At 37.1% G+C, this 16978-nt stretch overlaps 1 protein-coding gene across 2 annotated transcripts in view; it reads right to left on the reverse strand.

Annotated features, from left to right (window-relative positions):
* DOP1B (DOP1 leucine zipper like protein B) overlaps window positions 1-16978 on the reverse strand; it is a 138231-nt gene that overhangs the window by 113006 nt on the left and 8247 nt on the right. For both annotated transcript variants that reach the window (XM_020995843.2, XM_020995842.2), the window contains exons 3-4: window positions 5619-5800; window positions 5340-5510 (exon numbers count right to left, since the gene is read on the reverse strand). In XM_020995843.2, the coding sequence (XP_020851502.1) occupies window positions 5340-5510; window positions 5619-5800 (353 nt within the window). The remainder of the gene's footprint in view (window positions 1-5339; window positions 5511-5618; window positions 5801-16978) is intronic.

Genomic DNA, 16978 nt, shown 5'->3' on the forward strand with positions numbered 1-16978 from the left:
CAGAAGCAGTATATAAAAGTATAAAAGGACATCAGTTTGTCAGAAATAAAATGAGTTGGTAGTTCTTAGTGTTAAATATTTATAAAGACACCTATTTTCTTTGGAACACTAAATAAAAGAATGCTGATTAAAATATGGAAGGTGGTCTTTGACTTAGGGAAGCTATTTGAGTTGTCTTTATAATTCTAACGAATCTAGTTATCTGCTCTCTCCTCCCATTAATATACTAAATTTTCTTTTCTTTTAAATCCACTTTATTTTTCCCTTGTGTACAAAATGACCCAGCAAAATTTCTTCTTGAAATAATTAAAAACGAGAAAGAGAAAATTATTGTCATATTTTTACAAAAGGAATATGGTTCCCTTTTTGTGGTTAATGACATTCATTGGTCTTCCATTAAGGCTGGTTATAGAAACTGAATTTATTCTTGCTCTGCTTTGAAAAAAATTAAGCTAACTTATTAGCTGGAAGAATACTTTTCTGGTTCACAGTGATCCATAGACAGCAGGCACTTAATGAATACTAGTTGAATTTGCAGCAATTCCACATAACGGCTTGAATCCTAAGATAGCAGAACAACATTGTTCTTCAAGGATACAAGTTCTGCCTGAGTAAAGTCCCTGCTAGCTACTAGGAGGAACTTACTCCTGAAAGCCATTAAAAAAAAAATTCATTGCTTTGAATAAGGGTTTAGTGTTGGTGTTTTTATTTTCTATCTTACTTTTTTTTGGGTGAAATTGAATTGGCTTGGGCAGCCATTATATGGAAATTTAAAAGAAATAACAAGCATTCCTAATGTTGACAATAGCCCTCTGAGGTAAGTTAGTGTAGTATTTTCCAGTTCTGCTTTTTATCATACTTTCTGCATATGTGTTTTATCTTGTGCACTAGATTATAAGCTCCTTGAAAGAAATGGCAGTATTTTATATCAATTCAGTATTTAGCACACAGTCAGTACCTAAAAGGGATTTAATTTACCAATAATTATTTGAAGGAAACTTTCTAGGCCTTAATTTTTTCATCTGTTTGCATGTCCATGTCCTAAGCTCCCCCCCAGCTCTCAGGAAGGTTCCCCCCAAAAAGTAGCTATCCCAGGTTCAAGGAACTCTATGTGTCTATACTACTAACACTGTAACTCACTAGCTCTGACTGGTGAACTTACTTTTAATGATCAGTCAGCAGACAGAACTAGATCAAAACAAAAGCATTTACTGAGAATAGTAAGGCATTTATAGCAATGGTACCTACAAAATATTTTCCCCATAAATCTAGGGCATACTGTCCCACAATTGCATTAAGTATCTTTGAAAAAGAGTGAGCACATACTAGCTGTGTGACTCTGGGCAAGTTACTTAACCCCAACTGCCTCACCCCCCCGCCAAAATAATAAAAACAGTATTTAAAAAAGAGGCGCAGCTAGGTGTCGCAGTGGATAGAGCACCAGCCCTAGAGTCAGGTGGACCTGAGTTCAAATCTGGCCTTAACACATAACACTTACTAGCTATGTGACTCTGGGCATGTCACTTAACCCCAGTTGCCCCGCAAAAATAAATAAAAAAATAAAAATAAAAAGAATGGGCACACAATTAGAATACATTAGTAGGGAGGGACACTCATATCAAAATCAATGCATACTTCTGGCATGGTATGGCACCAATGTCCTTTTGCTTCTTGTATTATCCTCACACTACATCTCTTCAAGGCAAATTGCTCAGCTTGTTTTCCTGTGCCTGTTCCTTTCTATAGCTCAATCTCTGAAGACCAAGATTTATCCTCAAACCACACAAAGACACCCTCTCTAGAGCTGTCTCCTCACTCAGCTCCCTGGGCCCCATTCTCTGTTGGGTTTGATGTCTTCTACTGGGAAAGAATTCTAAAAGATGTGGCCAGTGAGGTGGGGAATGGAAAGAAATCTCTCTGTCCAATTCTAAAAAGTGGTATTATTCCTTTTCAAGCACTGGATTCTTCGTCCATCATTGGCTCTCTTGGCTGCAGCCAGTGGTCACATCTCCCAACTCCTTTTACTCCTTAGAGAGCTGTCTCAATTTTGAAAAGGCTGGGCTAAAAAATAACTAGTTCCTCCCTTATTCCACAAATTTTATTTGGGATAAAAGAGTATAGGTTTATCTTTGGAGTTAGTTTAAAATCTTATTATCTTGTTGTTTTTGTTACCTGCCCCTAATCTTCTGTGATTTCATCAACAGAAGTACAAATAAAATGTGGATAACAGTTTTTATTAGGTAGCAACTATTTATTGCCAATGAGGTAAAGTATTTGAAAATGACTTAAAGAGGAAAAAAAATACAAAAACATAAAGCACATCATACCCTCCCACCCCCATGTGCTCCATCCTTCTCCTGAGAAAACCTTAATTTTGAGTTCTGTGTAACAATGGGCAAACAGTTGGAAGGTCTGGCTCTATGATACTATTATCTTGTTTTCCCTTCATCTTAGTTTCCTGACAGAGTTCAGAAAAGGAAACTGCTTTATAAACTGTAAAAGTAGTATTTTGAATCTATGTTTTCCCCTTTTGATTACTTATAGGAATAGGGACTGTACTTGTAAATTCACTGGTACAGGGAACTGATGAGCATGGAAACTTCCTCTACCATAACAGGTTAGCACCTTCTCTGCAACTTATAGTATTAGCTGCCTAGAGCTCTGAGAAGTAACATGATTTGTCCAGGATCATAGAGGCTAGTGCGTCAAGACTCGAACCTTCTTGGCTTTGAGTTCTTCCTCTGTATTCACTATGCAATAATGGAGAAAAATTAGAAACCGTGCTGACTGGTTCCACTACAAATTTTATGTTACATAATCACAACTGTGCCCTCATTGCAGCAAGGCAATCCTTTTTATCTCCCAAACTGACTCTCACTCAGCACTGTAGCTTTTCCAAATTTTTTCATCCATTAGATTGTAAGCACCTTGAGGGTAGCCTCTTTTGCATCCTCAGAGCTTAGCACAGTGCCTGACACGTAGTAGGCATTTAATAAATGTCTACTAATTGATTTATCGCCCCTAATTTTCCCTCTTTTGACCTTTTCAACTAAGAATTTCACCTTGTATTTCAATGAAAAAGCTGAGACCATTTGCAGAAAGTTCCCCGTTCCTCATCTCACATCACTAAAATGTCCTCTTGCCATTACCTCCTCTTTCTCTCCTTTTTTTTACATGAAGAGATAGGAAATTCTTACCAAGGTAACTCTTCTACATGTGCAAGTTATCCCATTCCAACTATTTTCCAGCAGAATGTCCCCTGTATCATACTTCATCTCTCCCTGTCTACTGGCTGCTTTCTTATTGCCTAGGTACAAAGCTATTTCTCCCCTATCCTCAAAAAAACTCTCACTTGATCCATCCAATCCCAATAACTATCATTACATATCCCTTCTCCCTTTTGTGGTTAAATTCCTTAAGAAGGCCATCCACAATAGATGCTTCTACTTTCTTTGCTAGTACTCTCTTATGTTACTTCAGTTTGGCTTCTGACTTCATCATTCCATCAAGACTGCTCTATCCAAAGTTACTAAGGACCTCTTAATTGCCCAATCTAAAAGCCCTTTTCTCAGTCTTCATTCTTCTTGACCTCTCTGCAGCCTTCAACAGTATTCATCATGCTCTCCTCCTTGACATCCTCTTCTCTCTAGGTTTTGATAATAACGTTCTCTCTTCATGCTCTTCCTAGCTATCTGACCATTTCTTCTTTGTGTCCTTTGCTGGATCTTCATTAGTGTCATTCCTGAAAATCATGGGTGTCCCACAGGACTCTGTCCTTGGCTCTCTTACCTTCTCCTTTTGTACCATTTCACTTGGTGATCAAATCAGCAAACATCAATTCAATTATCTATATACAAAGGATTTTCAGATCTATTTGTCTAGCCTCACCTGTCTCTTGACCTCCATTGTCACATCTCCAACTATCTATTAGACATCTTGAACTGCATGTTTCGAATACATCTAAAACTCAACATGTCCAAAACTGAACTTTCCCATGAAAATCTCCTAATGTTCCTATAACCATCAAGGGTTCTGCCATCCTCCCAGTCCTGCAGGCCTGAAACCTAGGTGTCATCCTCAATTCCTCACTCTCTCTCACCTCCCATATCCAATAAGTTGAAAAGTTCTGCCATTTCTACTTTTATAACATCTTCAATATATCCTTTCCCTCTGATACTGCAACCACGAAGGTGCAAACCCTCATTACCTCACACTTGGAGTATTGCAATAGTCTGCTGATTTGTCTCCCTGCCTCAAGTATCTCCCCTCTTCAATCTCTCCTCCATTCAGCTCTCAAATTGGTCTTCCTAAAACTTAGGTCTAACCATGTTATGCCCCCTTCCTAAACCAATAAACTCCAGTGGCTCCCTATTACTTCCAAGATGACATATAAAATCCCCTGTTCGGCTTTTGGAATCTCTTATAACCTGACCCCATCCTATCTTTTCAGTCTTCTTACACCTTTCTTTCCTCCACGTACTCTTAGCCAATAACACCGACCTTCTTGCTGGAGCTTGAACCTGGCACTTCATCTCTTGACGTGGTATATTTTTTTTTGGTGAGGCAATTGGGGTTAAATGATTTGCCCAGGGTCACACAGCTAGTTAAGTGTTATGTGTCTGAGGCAGATTTGAACTCAGGTTCTCCTGACTCCAGGGCTGGTGCCCTATCCATTGTGCCACCTAGCTGACCCTGACTTAGTGTATTTTCACTGGCTGTCCTCTATGCCTGGCACACTCTCCCTCCCCATCTCTGACTCCCAGCTTCCCTAGCTTTTCCTCAAGTCTCAGTTAAAGTTCCACCATTTGCAAGAAGTCTTCCCTGATTGTTCTTAATCTTAGTGCCTTCCCTTTGATACTACCTTTAATTTATCCTGTATAAATTATATTTGTAAACGGTTGTTTGCATGTTGTTCCCTCCCATCCCCGATTAGATAGTAAACTCATTGAGAGCAAGGGGTGTATTTTTTTTTTGGCCTTTCTTTCTATTCCTAATGCTTGGCACAATGCTGGCACATAATAAGTGCTTAATAAATGCTAGCTGACTGATTCCAATAATATCCACACTTGTATGGTGCTTTATATTACAAGTTTTGCTATTTATTCCCATTTTACAGATTGAGAAATTGAGGCTTAGCAAAGAGAAAAATAAACAGCTAACAAATATTACAGCTACGATTTAAATCCTGTTTCCCAAATCCAAGACCTACACCATGTTTACAGTTTATACAACAAAGTTGAGAGGAAAAAAGAGGTGCTTTTGCTTCTTCTCCCCGCAGGAGAACATGGATATGGCTCCCCTTATAAGTAACTGTTGCTTAACTGGGTACAAGTCCTTACCTGTCATAAATCTCTGAGCCCTCCTCTAGGCCAGGCAGCAGCCCTATGACAAATGCCTGAAGACTCGGCAGAAGCAACTTCTTCAGTGGAAGAAAGTATTTCTCATATAGCCCAAGGAGGACAGGTCTCACTGACACTGCTCCATTTGTCAGAAGGGGAAACAAGCCACAACTGAGAAAAAGGAAAAAAGAAAGATCAACAACAATAATAATACTTCCTCATCTGAAAATTAAACATGCTTTTTTGATAACAAAATTGAATTTCCAAAAGCAAACCTACCTGTAAAGGAACAAATCTTTGGCAAGCCATTTTGTCCCTATGATTTTAAAAATGATTTCATAGGTCTCTAGGGCTTTCAAATGTACTCCACTAGGCAAAGCTGGATGCAAACACTGAGCTAATCTCTTACTGATAATGAGACGTCTTGGCAATAGGGAATATGTCAGATTACTTTGAAGAGCCTGTAAAATAGATAATATACAAAAAGATCACTGAGAGTTAAATGTAAATCTGACACTCATAGAGAGTGTTAAGACGAGGAAAACACAATACAAGCAAATTTTTTAGCCTTCAGTGTCACCACCAAGATTAAAATAATACCATGTGCAGAAATGAGTAGAGAAAAAAATAAGCAGATAACTGTGTAGGGCACCACTCACAAGGGTAGTGCAACAAGGGAAAATTTTAATATTATTTTTGATAAATGTAAATATTTTAAATTCCAGAAACAATTTCTCTCTGTCTATGAGTGTTTTGTATTAAAAAATATTCACATAGGGCAGCCGAGATGGTAGTGTACAGCTCAGGACCCGACTGAACTCTCCCAAAGTTCCCCTCTAAACAATTTTAAAATAATTCTCAAATTAAATTTTGGAGTGGCAGAGCCAACAAAAGGTCAGAGGGAGACATTTTCCCATCAAAGACAACTCAGATCTACAGGAGAGGTCTGTAACAGAGTGGGTGCAGGCCCAGGCCATGACAGCAGCAGCAGCAGCAGATTGGGGAGCTCTTGGACCAGAGACTGTGAGGGGGTTGGATAACTGGTCAGAAAGATTACAGGGGACCTCTGCTGGCACTGAGTGAAGCTAGCACTGACTGGCAACTCTGTTATCCATAAGCAGTTTTGAGTTGTAGTTCCAGGACAGAGACGTATGCTTGTGATTTGTCAGAACAAAGCAGGAGCCCTGGTCCCAGTTCTAGGACCAAGTGGAATGCTAGTACTTATGGTTGTAGAAGACTAGGGGTCCCTCTTAGATAAAGACCAGGAGAGCAGTGACCACACCTCTCCCAGGATAATACCACCTTAGAAACACTGAAAACTTGGGAACTCCCATAACCACCTTCAAAAACAGCAGCACAAAATATCCTGAAGCTTGGCACAGTGCCTCCCCCCACCCTGGGTGAGCAGAGTCTAACTTTAAAATAAAGTTCAAAGTGAAGAAATAGGCTGGGGAAATGAGCAACAACAAAAAAAGAACTTGACTATAGAAAGCTACTACAGTGGCAGGGAAGACCAAGACATAAACTTAGAAGAAGACAAGATTTGTGAAAATAGCTACCAAAAAAAGCCTCAAAGAAAAATGCTAATTGGACCCAAGGCCAGGAAGAATTCCTGGAAGAGTTAAAGAAAGAGATCAGATTGGTAGGAGGGAAAAGTTGAGAATGGAAATGAGAGTGATGCAAGAAAATTATGAAAAGAGAATTAATAGTTTGGTAAAATAGGCACACACAAAAATACTGAAGAAAATAACACCTTAAACAACAGAATTGGTCTAATAATAAAAGAGGCACAAAAATTCCTGAAGAAAAAAACTCCTTAAAAAGCAGAATAAAGGGACAGCTAGGTGACATGGTGGATAGAACACTGGCCCTGGAGTCAGGAGGAGCTGAGTTCAAATCCAGCCTCAGACACATGATACTTACTGTGTGACCTTAGGCAAGTCACTTAACCCCAACTGCCTCACAAAAAAGCATACTAAGCCAAAAGGAAAAGAAATACTTTCTTCCACTGAAGAAGTTGCTTCTGCCGAGTCTTCAGGCATTTGTCATAGGGCTGCTGCCTGGCCTAGAGGAGGGCTCAGAGATTTATGACAGGTAAGGACTTGTACCCAGTTAAGCAACAGTTACTTATAAGGGGAGCCATATCCATGTTCTCCTGATGAAAAGTACTTCTTAAAAAGTAGAATTAGCCAAATGGGAAAGGAAGTACAAAAACTCACTGAAAAAAAAGTTCCTTAAAAATTAGAATTGAGCAAGCAGAAACTAAGGACTCAATGAAACTCCAAGAGACAATTAAAAAACAGTCAAAAGAATGGAAAAAAACAAGAAAATATGAAATGTGTCATTGAAAAACAATTGACCTGGAAAATAGATTGAGAAGAGATAATTTAAGAATTATTAGACTGCCTTGAAGCCATGAGGAAAAAAAGAGCTGACATACCACATTTGAAGAAATTATCAATGAAAAGTGCCCTGATATCTTAGATCCAGAGAGTAAAATAGAAATGGAACAAAACTACAGATTACCTCTTAAAAGATATCCCAAAATGAAAACCCAGGAATATTATAGCCAAATTCCAGAGTTCACAGGTCAAGGAGATAATGTTGCAAGTAGCAGAAAGAAACAATTCAAATATCATGGACTCATAGTCAGGATCACACAAGATTAATAGTTTCTACATTAAAAGATCAGAGGTGTTGGTATACGATATTTCAGAGGGCAAAGGAGCTAGGATTACAACCATGAATCACCTCCCCCCCCAAAATGAGGATAATCCTTCAAGCAAAAAAAAAATAGACATTCAGTGAAATGGAGGGCTTCCAAGCATTCCTGATGAAAAGACCAGAGCTGAATAGAAAATTTGACCATTCAAACAGAAGACTTTAAAAGAAGTACACAAAGGCAAACATGAAAGAGTAATCATAAGGGACTCATCGGAATTAAACTATTTACATTACTATATGGGAAGATTATACTTGTAATTCCTAAGAACTTTATCATTATTAGAGCAGTTAAAAGGAGTTTACATAGACTGAGGGCATGGATGAGAGTTGATTATGGTAGCATGATCTCCCAAAAAAATTAAGGGGTGAGAAAAAGGGATGCACTGGGAGAAAAGGGAAGGCAGAGATAGAATGGAGAACATTTTCTCGCATAAAAGAGGTACACAAGGAAGAACTTTTACAATGGAGGGGGAAAGAGGGAGAAGGTGGTCAATGCTTGACCCTCACTATAATCAGAATTGGTTTAAATAGGGAAGAATATAGATATAGATAAATAAATATAAATAAAACACAGTTGGGTATAGAAATCTATCTCACCCAACAGAGAGAAAGAATGGAAAGAAATAAGAAATATGGGGAAAAGGAATTATAAGTTGAAAGGGTGGACTAGGGGAAGTAGTGGTCAGAAGCAAGACAGACTTTTGAGGAGGGACAGGATTAAAAGAGGGAGAGAAGGGTAATTAAAGGAAAATGGGACAGAGGGAAATACACAGTAATCATAACTGTGAATGTGAGTGGGAGGAACTAACCCATCAAATGGAAACAGGCAGCAAAATGGATTAGAAACCAGAATCCAATAATATGTTGTATAAAAGATATGTTGTGTACACTTGGGACAGAAAAACACACTTAGAGTTAAAATGAAGGGATAAAGCAGGGTCTCTTGCTTCAGCTGAAGTGAAGAGGGCAGAGGTGGCAATCACGATCTCAGACAAAACAAAAGCAAAAATAAACCTAATTGAGAGATAATCAGGGAAACAACATTTTGCTAAAAGGTGTCATAGACAATGAAGTAATATAAAAAATTTTTACAGCAAGTTTCTTTGATAAATGCCTCATTTCTCAAATACACAGGTTATTGAGTCAAATTTATAAAAATACAAGTCATTACCCAACTGATAACTGGTCAAAAGATATGAATAGGCTGTTTTCAGAAGAAGAAATCAAAGTTATCTATAGTCATGTAAAAATGCTCCAAGTCACTACTGATTAGAGAAAGTCAAATTAAAACAACTCAGAGATACCATTTCATATCTATCAGAAATGACAAATGCTGGAGGAGATGAGGGAAAATCAGTACATTAGTGAACCAATCCAACCATTCTGGAAAAAAAATGTAGAATTATACCCAAAGGGCAAAAAACTGTGCATACCCTTTAATCCAACAATACCACTGCTAGATCTGTACCCAAAAAAGGTAAAAAATAAAAAAAAGGAAAAGGACCTTTGTGTATGTGTGTGTATGTGTATAAAAACATTGATAGCAGCTCTTTTTGTGGTGGCAAACAATTGGAAATTGAGGGGATGCTCATCAATTCGGGAGTGGTTGAACAAACTATGGCATATAATTGTGATTGAGTACTATTGTGCTGTAAAAAATGACAAAGGGGGTGGTTTCAGAAAAAACAAAACAAAACAAAACATGGCAAGACCTATATGAACTGATGCAAACTGAAGTGAGAACCAGATCATTGTGTACAGTGTAACAGCAATGTTGTAATGATGTGAAAGACTACTCTTATCAATACAGTGATCCAAGATAATTCCAAAGCACTCACAATGGAAAAAATGCTATTCCCTTGAGAGAGAGAATTGATGAACTGAGTGCAAATTGAAGTATAGTTTTCTTGCTTTTTTTTGCGATATGGCTAATATATATGTTTTACATGATTTCACATGTATAATTGATATTATCATATTGTTTACCTTCTCATCAAGTGGGGGAGGTATGAGGAGGGACAGAATCTGTAACCCAAACTTAAAAAGGACAGAATGTTCTAAGTAAATAGTTTTTAAAAAAATACTCATATGTATCACAAACTCTGTGGTTCAGTTGAAAGAGTGCTGGACTTGTAATCAGAAAGATCAGACTTCAAATCCTGCCTCAAACACTCTCTAAGCCTCATTTTCCTCATCTGTAAAATGGTGATCATAATGTGTCCTACCTCACAGGGCTGTTGTGAACTTAAATAAGATAAAATATGCAAGGTGCTTTATAAACCCCAAAACACGATTTAAATTTAAGCAATAATCATAACAATGGTGATTATTATTATTAAACAGTGAAAGCTTAAAGCTTCCACTGGACAACTTCCATCCCTATTTCCACGCCTCTGCACAGGCCAGACCCCCATGTCCAGAATGACCTCCTTCCTCCTCATTTCTGCTTCACAAACCCTCACTTTTCTTTCAAGATGCAGCTTAAGCACCACCTTCTACACTGCCTTTCCCAATTCTTCCCAACTGTTTAATGCCATCTCTTCCTAGGTACTTTATATTTATTTGTATTTTTTCTCTTTATAGTTATGCTATACTTATAAATGTACTTTGTGTCTTCCCTATAAGAATGTAAATTCCTTGAGAGTAGGGATTATTTCGTTATCTCTACTTGTATGCTCAGTGCCTAGCTTGGTCCCTGGCATAAGGCAAATGCTTGATAAATTGCTTAATGATTGATTTTAGTTCTGTCTTCTGTTAACTGAGGAGTTTACTTACTGCTCTAAGGCTACGATTCTATCTACAATCTTGGGTCTTGCTTGGGTAAATATTAAGATTAGTTTATGGTCTGCATACGTACTTACTAATGGCAAGAGAAGCCATCCCGGAAGCGCAGTGGATGATAGGAAAATTATAGGATCATAAATTTAGAGCGAGAAGAGACCTTAAAGGTCAGTGAGTCTAACCCCTCATTTTATAGGTCAGGAAACCGAGTCAGCTGAGAGAGGGCAATCTGATCTTCAGGACTTTAACTCTAGCACTCTACTGACTCTCAGTTTTAGATTAAAACTTTACTGTACATCATTCACTAAATAACTCACAATGTTGTGACTACAAATGTTCTATAGGCATTCAAAAAGTTTTGCAGGTATTAAATGTTAAAAATAACCCAAAAACCTGTAACAAAAAGTTGAAAGTTTCTGCATTTTTAATAATTATATGTGTATATATTAACTTACCTATTTTGTGCTTTGTTGCCTAGCTTGCCAAGATCTTAGGATTTAGAACTAGAAGTATCTTTGAGGATCATCTGGTCCAACCCTCATTTTACAGATGATTCTTACAGAGATCAAATAATTTGCCCAAAGCCACATAGGCAGTAATAATAATAATAGTGATAACTGAATTTACATAGCACTTTAAAGTTTTCAAAGCACTTTACATAACTATCTCATTTGATCTTCATAGCAACACTCAGAAGTAAGCAATGCCGGTATTATCCACATTTTGAAGATGAAAAAACTGAAGCCTGGAGAAGTTAAATTATTTACCACTGATCATGTAGCTAGTATCAGACAAGGGACATGAACCCAGGTCTTCTTGACTCCAAATCTAGAACTCTCTCTACTATTTTATCTTGTGCTGGAATTCAAACCCAGTGCTCTCTTCTACTATATCAATCAGCCTTTTAACTATACTCATTCTGTCTTGTGTAAAGCTTGACCTCAGCATCCCTTTCATCTTGTTCATCTTTTTCCTGAAGAGGTTGGACAGTCCTAAATGTACGATTTTATCATCTAGTATTGTTAGAGCCACATCACATGCAGTTTGTCTTTATGATGTCTTTATGACACTTTCCATATGTCTCTGTTTCCAGAAAAGCAAACAAGACAAAAAAAAATCAACAAATGCTTTTTTTAGGTATACAGGGTATTCCAAAAGTCTTAGTGCAATTTTAAGGCATTAAAGGTCAACATTGCACTAAGACCCTTGGGATTATCCAATATGCCAAAGTGCCTATTATAGTTATAGTTCTTTTCAATATACCTTTTCTTAAACTATTAAATCCAATTGCATTGCTTTCATAAGTATGGAGAGGTTAGACGTTAGCTAGTATGTGTCAGAATCATGATTTGAGCCCTGGTCTTTATGACTGCTCATCTTAGTCCCTTGGAAAGGGTTTATTTTGGACTTGTATTTGAACACTCTAGATTACATGTTCTTCAACTATCATTCCACAGTCCTGAGGCATCTGCAAGGACTCCTAAGGCTTCCCCCACCACCATCACCCTCTCACCCCCAAAAAAGCCAGGTCAGTTTTTTTTGCTATTGAAAAAGCCAAGAGAAAGGAAGTCCTGTCAGAAGGAGATATATGGAAAGAGAAAAAAAATGAAGGAGATAATGTAATGGCAAATCACTTAATGATACTCAATTTTGTTGAAAGACCTCTTAGCAGGAGAGAAAGGATCTTAGTTGGGAGAAAAGGAAACTATTCCTTGCCTCAGTTTTGAAGTCATCACAGCTTGAGGGCAGAGGTCTTTTTTCTTTATTCCACATGGGATAAATACAATGTTTTTCATATTCCTGAATGTTCTTTGTAAAAGAATTAGCAGACATTTAATTAATGCTTGTTGACTGACTTTTAGAAATGCTGCTGTGTAAACAGTGATTCTTAAAGTGTGGTCCTTTCCTAGTCAATGGCAGGGGGAGGGGTTGAAGAGAAGGAAAGAATTTGGAACTCAAAATTTTAAAAAATGTTAAGATTTTTTAAATTAAAAAAAAAGAATAGTTCCCTCCCCCAAAAAAGTCCCATGATGATATCTGTAGTTTTCTGACGTAAATCAATAATATATTTGTTACCTCACTAGTCTCAAGAAACAAGAACAAAATCTTCCTGTTACTTTGTGTGAGGCTTTTTTTTTTTTGCTTTTCGGGGAGGTGGTCAGGGTTAAGTGACTTGCCCAGGATCACACAGCTAGTAAGGAAGCTTTTTTTCTAAGATGAAGTAGAGGTAAATGATTGTTAGAGTCTTCTGACTCATTTAAATGGTTCTCATACTGGAAATTTGAGACTTACCGTTCTGGAGGACAATAGCAGAAGTGAGATGACCAAGACACTATCCTCAGTTAACCTTTATACCTGTGATCCCCAAACTTGTTTTAATTGTGATCTCTTAGTTAAGTATTTTGTATTTAAACACTTTTAAAATGATTAAATTGGAAGAGTGTTAAATTTTCTTTAGTAGTTGGGATTACAAAATTATAAACATAAGAAGTAATGCCATTGCTAGGCATTTCCCACAGAGAGATATTGATTAACAACAAAAAGGCTCCTTATACAGCAGAATATTTATAGCAGCACTTTTTGTAGTAGCAAAGAACAGGAAACTAAATAGTTGCTCATCGATTAGAGAATGACTAAACAAATCGTGGTATATGGATATAATGAATCACTACTGAGCCATAAGAAACAAGTACAATGACTACAAAGAATCATGGGAAAACCTACATAAAGTGATGCAAAGGTGAAGTAAGCAAAGCCAAGAAAATAATGTATATAATAATGTAAATGGAAAGAACCACAACCAAAAAAAAAGAATGCTACAAACTTACAAAGACTAAATTTGGCCCCTAGCAATAATAATATTAATAGCTAATATTCACATCATGCTTTGAGGTTTGCAAAGTGCTTTACACATATTATGTCATTTACTGTCTCATTTCATATCTCAAAAAAGTAAATATGAAAAGACACCTCCCCCACCACTTTACAGAGATGAAGGATCCACAGAAGAATTCACATTGTCAGGTGATTTTTTTAAAATCAATTTCACTGATTCTTTTATTTTTATTTTTGTCTTTAAAAAATCTTTATTATATGGGATAGCTCTCTGAGAAAGTGGAGGGGGAATTATATATGGAGAAATGTAAGTGATATAAAAACAAAATATATAAATGAAATTATTTTTTAGATGAAGAAAACAAAACATAAGTAATTCTTAGGGACCATACCTCAAGTTCCCCAAGCCCAATCTGACTTGTAGATGTATATATCCTACTGTAGTCTCTTTCTTGAGCTTCTTTCCCACATCACCAACTACCTTTTTATTGATATTCATTCATTTCATAACAATAAAAAAAAGGAATTTTAAGATGTGGAGGTGAGAAGATCATGCATTTTAAGGATGAAAGATAGCCTATGTAAAAAACATACATACACACACACACACACACACACACACACACACACACATACACACACAAACCAGGAAATGGAATGGAGTCTGAAAAGGCATCTTAAACTCAGTATATCCAAAATAGAACTCATTATCATTTCCCTTAAAATCCAGTCCTTTTCCTAACTTGCCTAATTCTGTTGAAGAAATCCTTCTAGTCACTCAGGCTGGCAATCTCAGAGTCATCCTTGATTCCTTTTTCTCCCTCAATTCCATATTTAATTAACTGCCAAATCTATGTTCACAACAGCTCTCCTATCTGTCCCCTTCTCCCCACTCGCATCACACTTACCCTAATTCAGGCTCTAATACCACCTTTTGGCAAAGCCTCCTAACTGATCTTGCTAATTCTAGTCTCTCCCTTTTTTAGTCCATCACAGCTGCAAAATAAAGTGAAAACCAGTTTTAAAATGGAGTTGGTTTGGTATGGGAATCAAGAGAACCAAATAGATTCTATCTCATGAGCACTGACTCCATCTTGTGCTGCCACATATCCTTCATCTTGTCGTTTTTCTGAAAATCACCCATGGGAAACTAGATGGTACAAGCCATCTATCCTTTCATAAATGCAGGTGAATCCAATCAATCAGCATTTCTCAATTCTGGGAAAAGAAATACCCTGAAATCAACTCATCCCCTTCCCAACTGGACCAAAACTCTCTTCCCCCCTCCCAACTTGGAAAGCCTCTAATCTTTCCTCCAACTAGAAATCAGATTACCTAATTTTATATCCTGGTTTGTATTGTGGTTGTTTTCTTTTAATTAATTGGTCTTATTTGATTGTTTTTAATGCATAAAAAATCTGTCTCACTCTATATTCAGGGTCTTTGGACTGACTAGGGAGTCCACTGACCAGTTTATTATGGCTGTTTTGCTAACAAATCGTATAACTCAGCTTGTTTCCTCAGTTATTATTAATTATACACTACAACTTGCTTGTACAAAAAGGTTCAGCGGTTTCCTATTGCCTCTAGGATCAAATATAAACTCAATTTGTCTTTTGTCTTTTAAAACCCTTACCTTCTGGTTCCAGTCTACCTGTCCAATTTTATTACATATTCTTCCCTTTTACTATGAACTTATAGATTCAGTCAAATTGGCCTATTTGCTGCTTCTCATATGTACAATTCCATTTCCTATCTCTTCGAATGCATAGAATATTCACTGTATCTGGAATGTATGTCCTCTTTACCTCCACATCTCAGAATTCCTAGATTTCCATTTTTTAATTTTATTTTTTATTAAGAAATTAATAAATATCCACAAACATTTCAATAGTTGGACAAAAAACCAAAAAATGAATAAAACAAAAAAAAAAACCCAAAAATAAATGAAACTGGGTACTGAGTGACAGACCTGTCAGTTGACACCTGTTTCTATGTAGTCTACACAAAGTCAAGCCCTTTTATGCTTGATTTGTGACCTCTATTTGCCCTGGTGCACAGCCTTTTCCTACTCTAGAAAGCATTGCACTGGCTAGACTGTCCCCTGTGCCTGCAGATCTTTCTGTCTGTCTCCCTTCGCCAACCTATACTGGAAATTGGTTCACTGTGATTTTTTTTCCTTGGATTTTCTGGTCAGGATGCAGTCTGGTACATTTCCTGGGCATGTAGGGGGAGTTGGGGAGTAGAGCTCAGCTTTATTTCTTCCTGCTACTCTGCCATTTTGGCTCTACCACCTTCATTCTACCCACAACTGAAGTTTATCATCAGAAACTGTTAGCAAAGGTAGACATACTGGGGCAGCTAGGTGGTGCAGTGGATAGAGCACTGGCCCTGGATTCAGGAGGACCTGAGTTCAAATCCGGCCTCAGACACATAACACTTACTAGCTGTGTGACTCTGGGCAAGTCACTTAACCCCATTGCCTAGCCAAAAAAAACCAAACAAACCAAAAACCAAAGGTAGACATACTATGAAACACAGGGGTACCCTAAGATATCAAGAAAATATGTGTGTTCATAAAAATTATCAGCATTTCCACGTGTTATAAACAAAACCTAGCAGAAAGAGATGAAAACTGCCATTTAAAATAACTATAAAATATATAATCTGGAAGTCTACTAACCAAGAAGACACACAGAAGACTTATATAAATACAACTACAGCATATTCTTTACAGAAAAAAGGAAGATCTAAACAATTGGATAGGAATTAACTTTTAATGGTAGGATTATGCTAATGTAATAAAACTGACAGTAACAAAATTAATTTAGAAATCCAGTGCTGTGACAAGGATTTAAAACTACAGAAATAGAAAAATATTGGGACAAGGTAAATCAGGAGAAACAAAAGGTCAAGAACCATAATGAAATTAAAAAAACAAAAAGGGAGCAGGGCCTAGCAGTAGCAGATCTCTACTTTACTACAAAATATTAATCATCAAAACTGTATCAAGCTATCATGTTATAATTTGGATATTTTGCTGATCTTTTCCATTTTTTACCTGTTTGTTGAGCTCTATCCATTTTTATCCCTACATTTCCTTGGGGGTGATTTTATATAGTTGGGCTTTTTGCCAAAATAAAAAAGAGTGTTTGCCCTTCGCTGCTTCTCTCTGCTTTATAAAGTGATACTTCTCATAATTTTCACTCTTTTTTGTAAAATTTTACCAATGAATTTATAGACTAAACTGAGGTTACCTTTGCTTATCTTTCTCCTCTCCACAAATAAGTCAAGTGTTT

This window comes from Phascolarctos cinereus, unplaced genomic scaffold (genome assembly GCF_003287225.1).
Source record: "Phascolarctos cinereus isolate Bilbo 61053 unplaced genomic scaffold, phaCin_HiC Scaffold_726;HRSCAF=1367, whole genome shotgun sequence".
Taxonomy (NCBI): Eukaryota; Metazoa; Chordata; class Mammalia; order Diprotodontia; family Phascolarctidae; genus Phascolarctos; species Phascolarctos cinereus.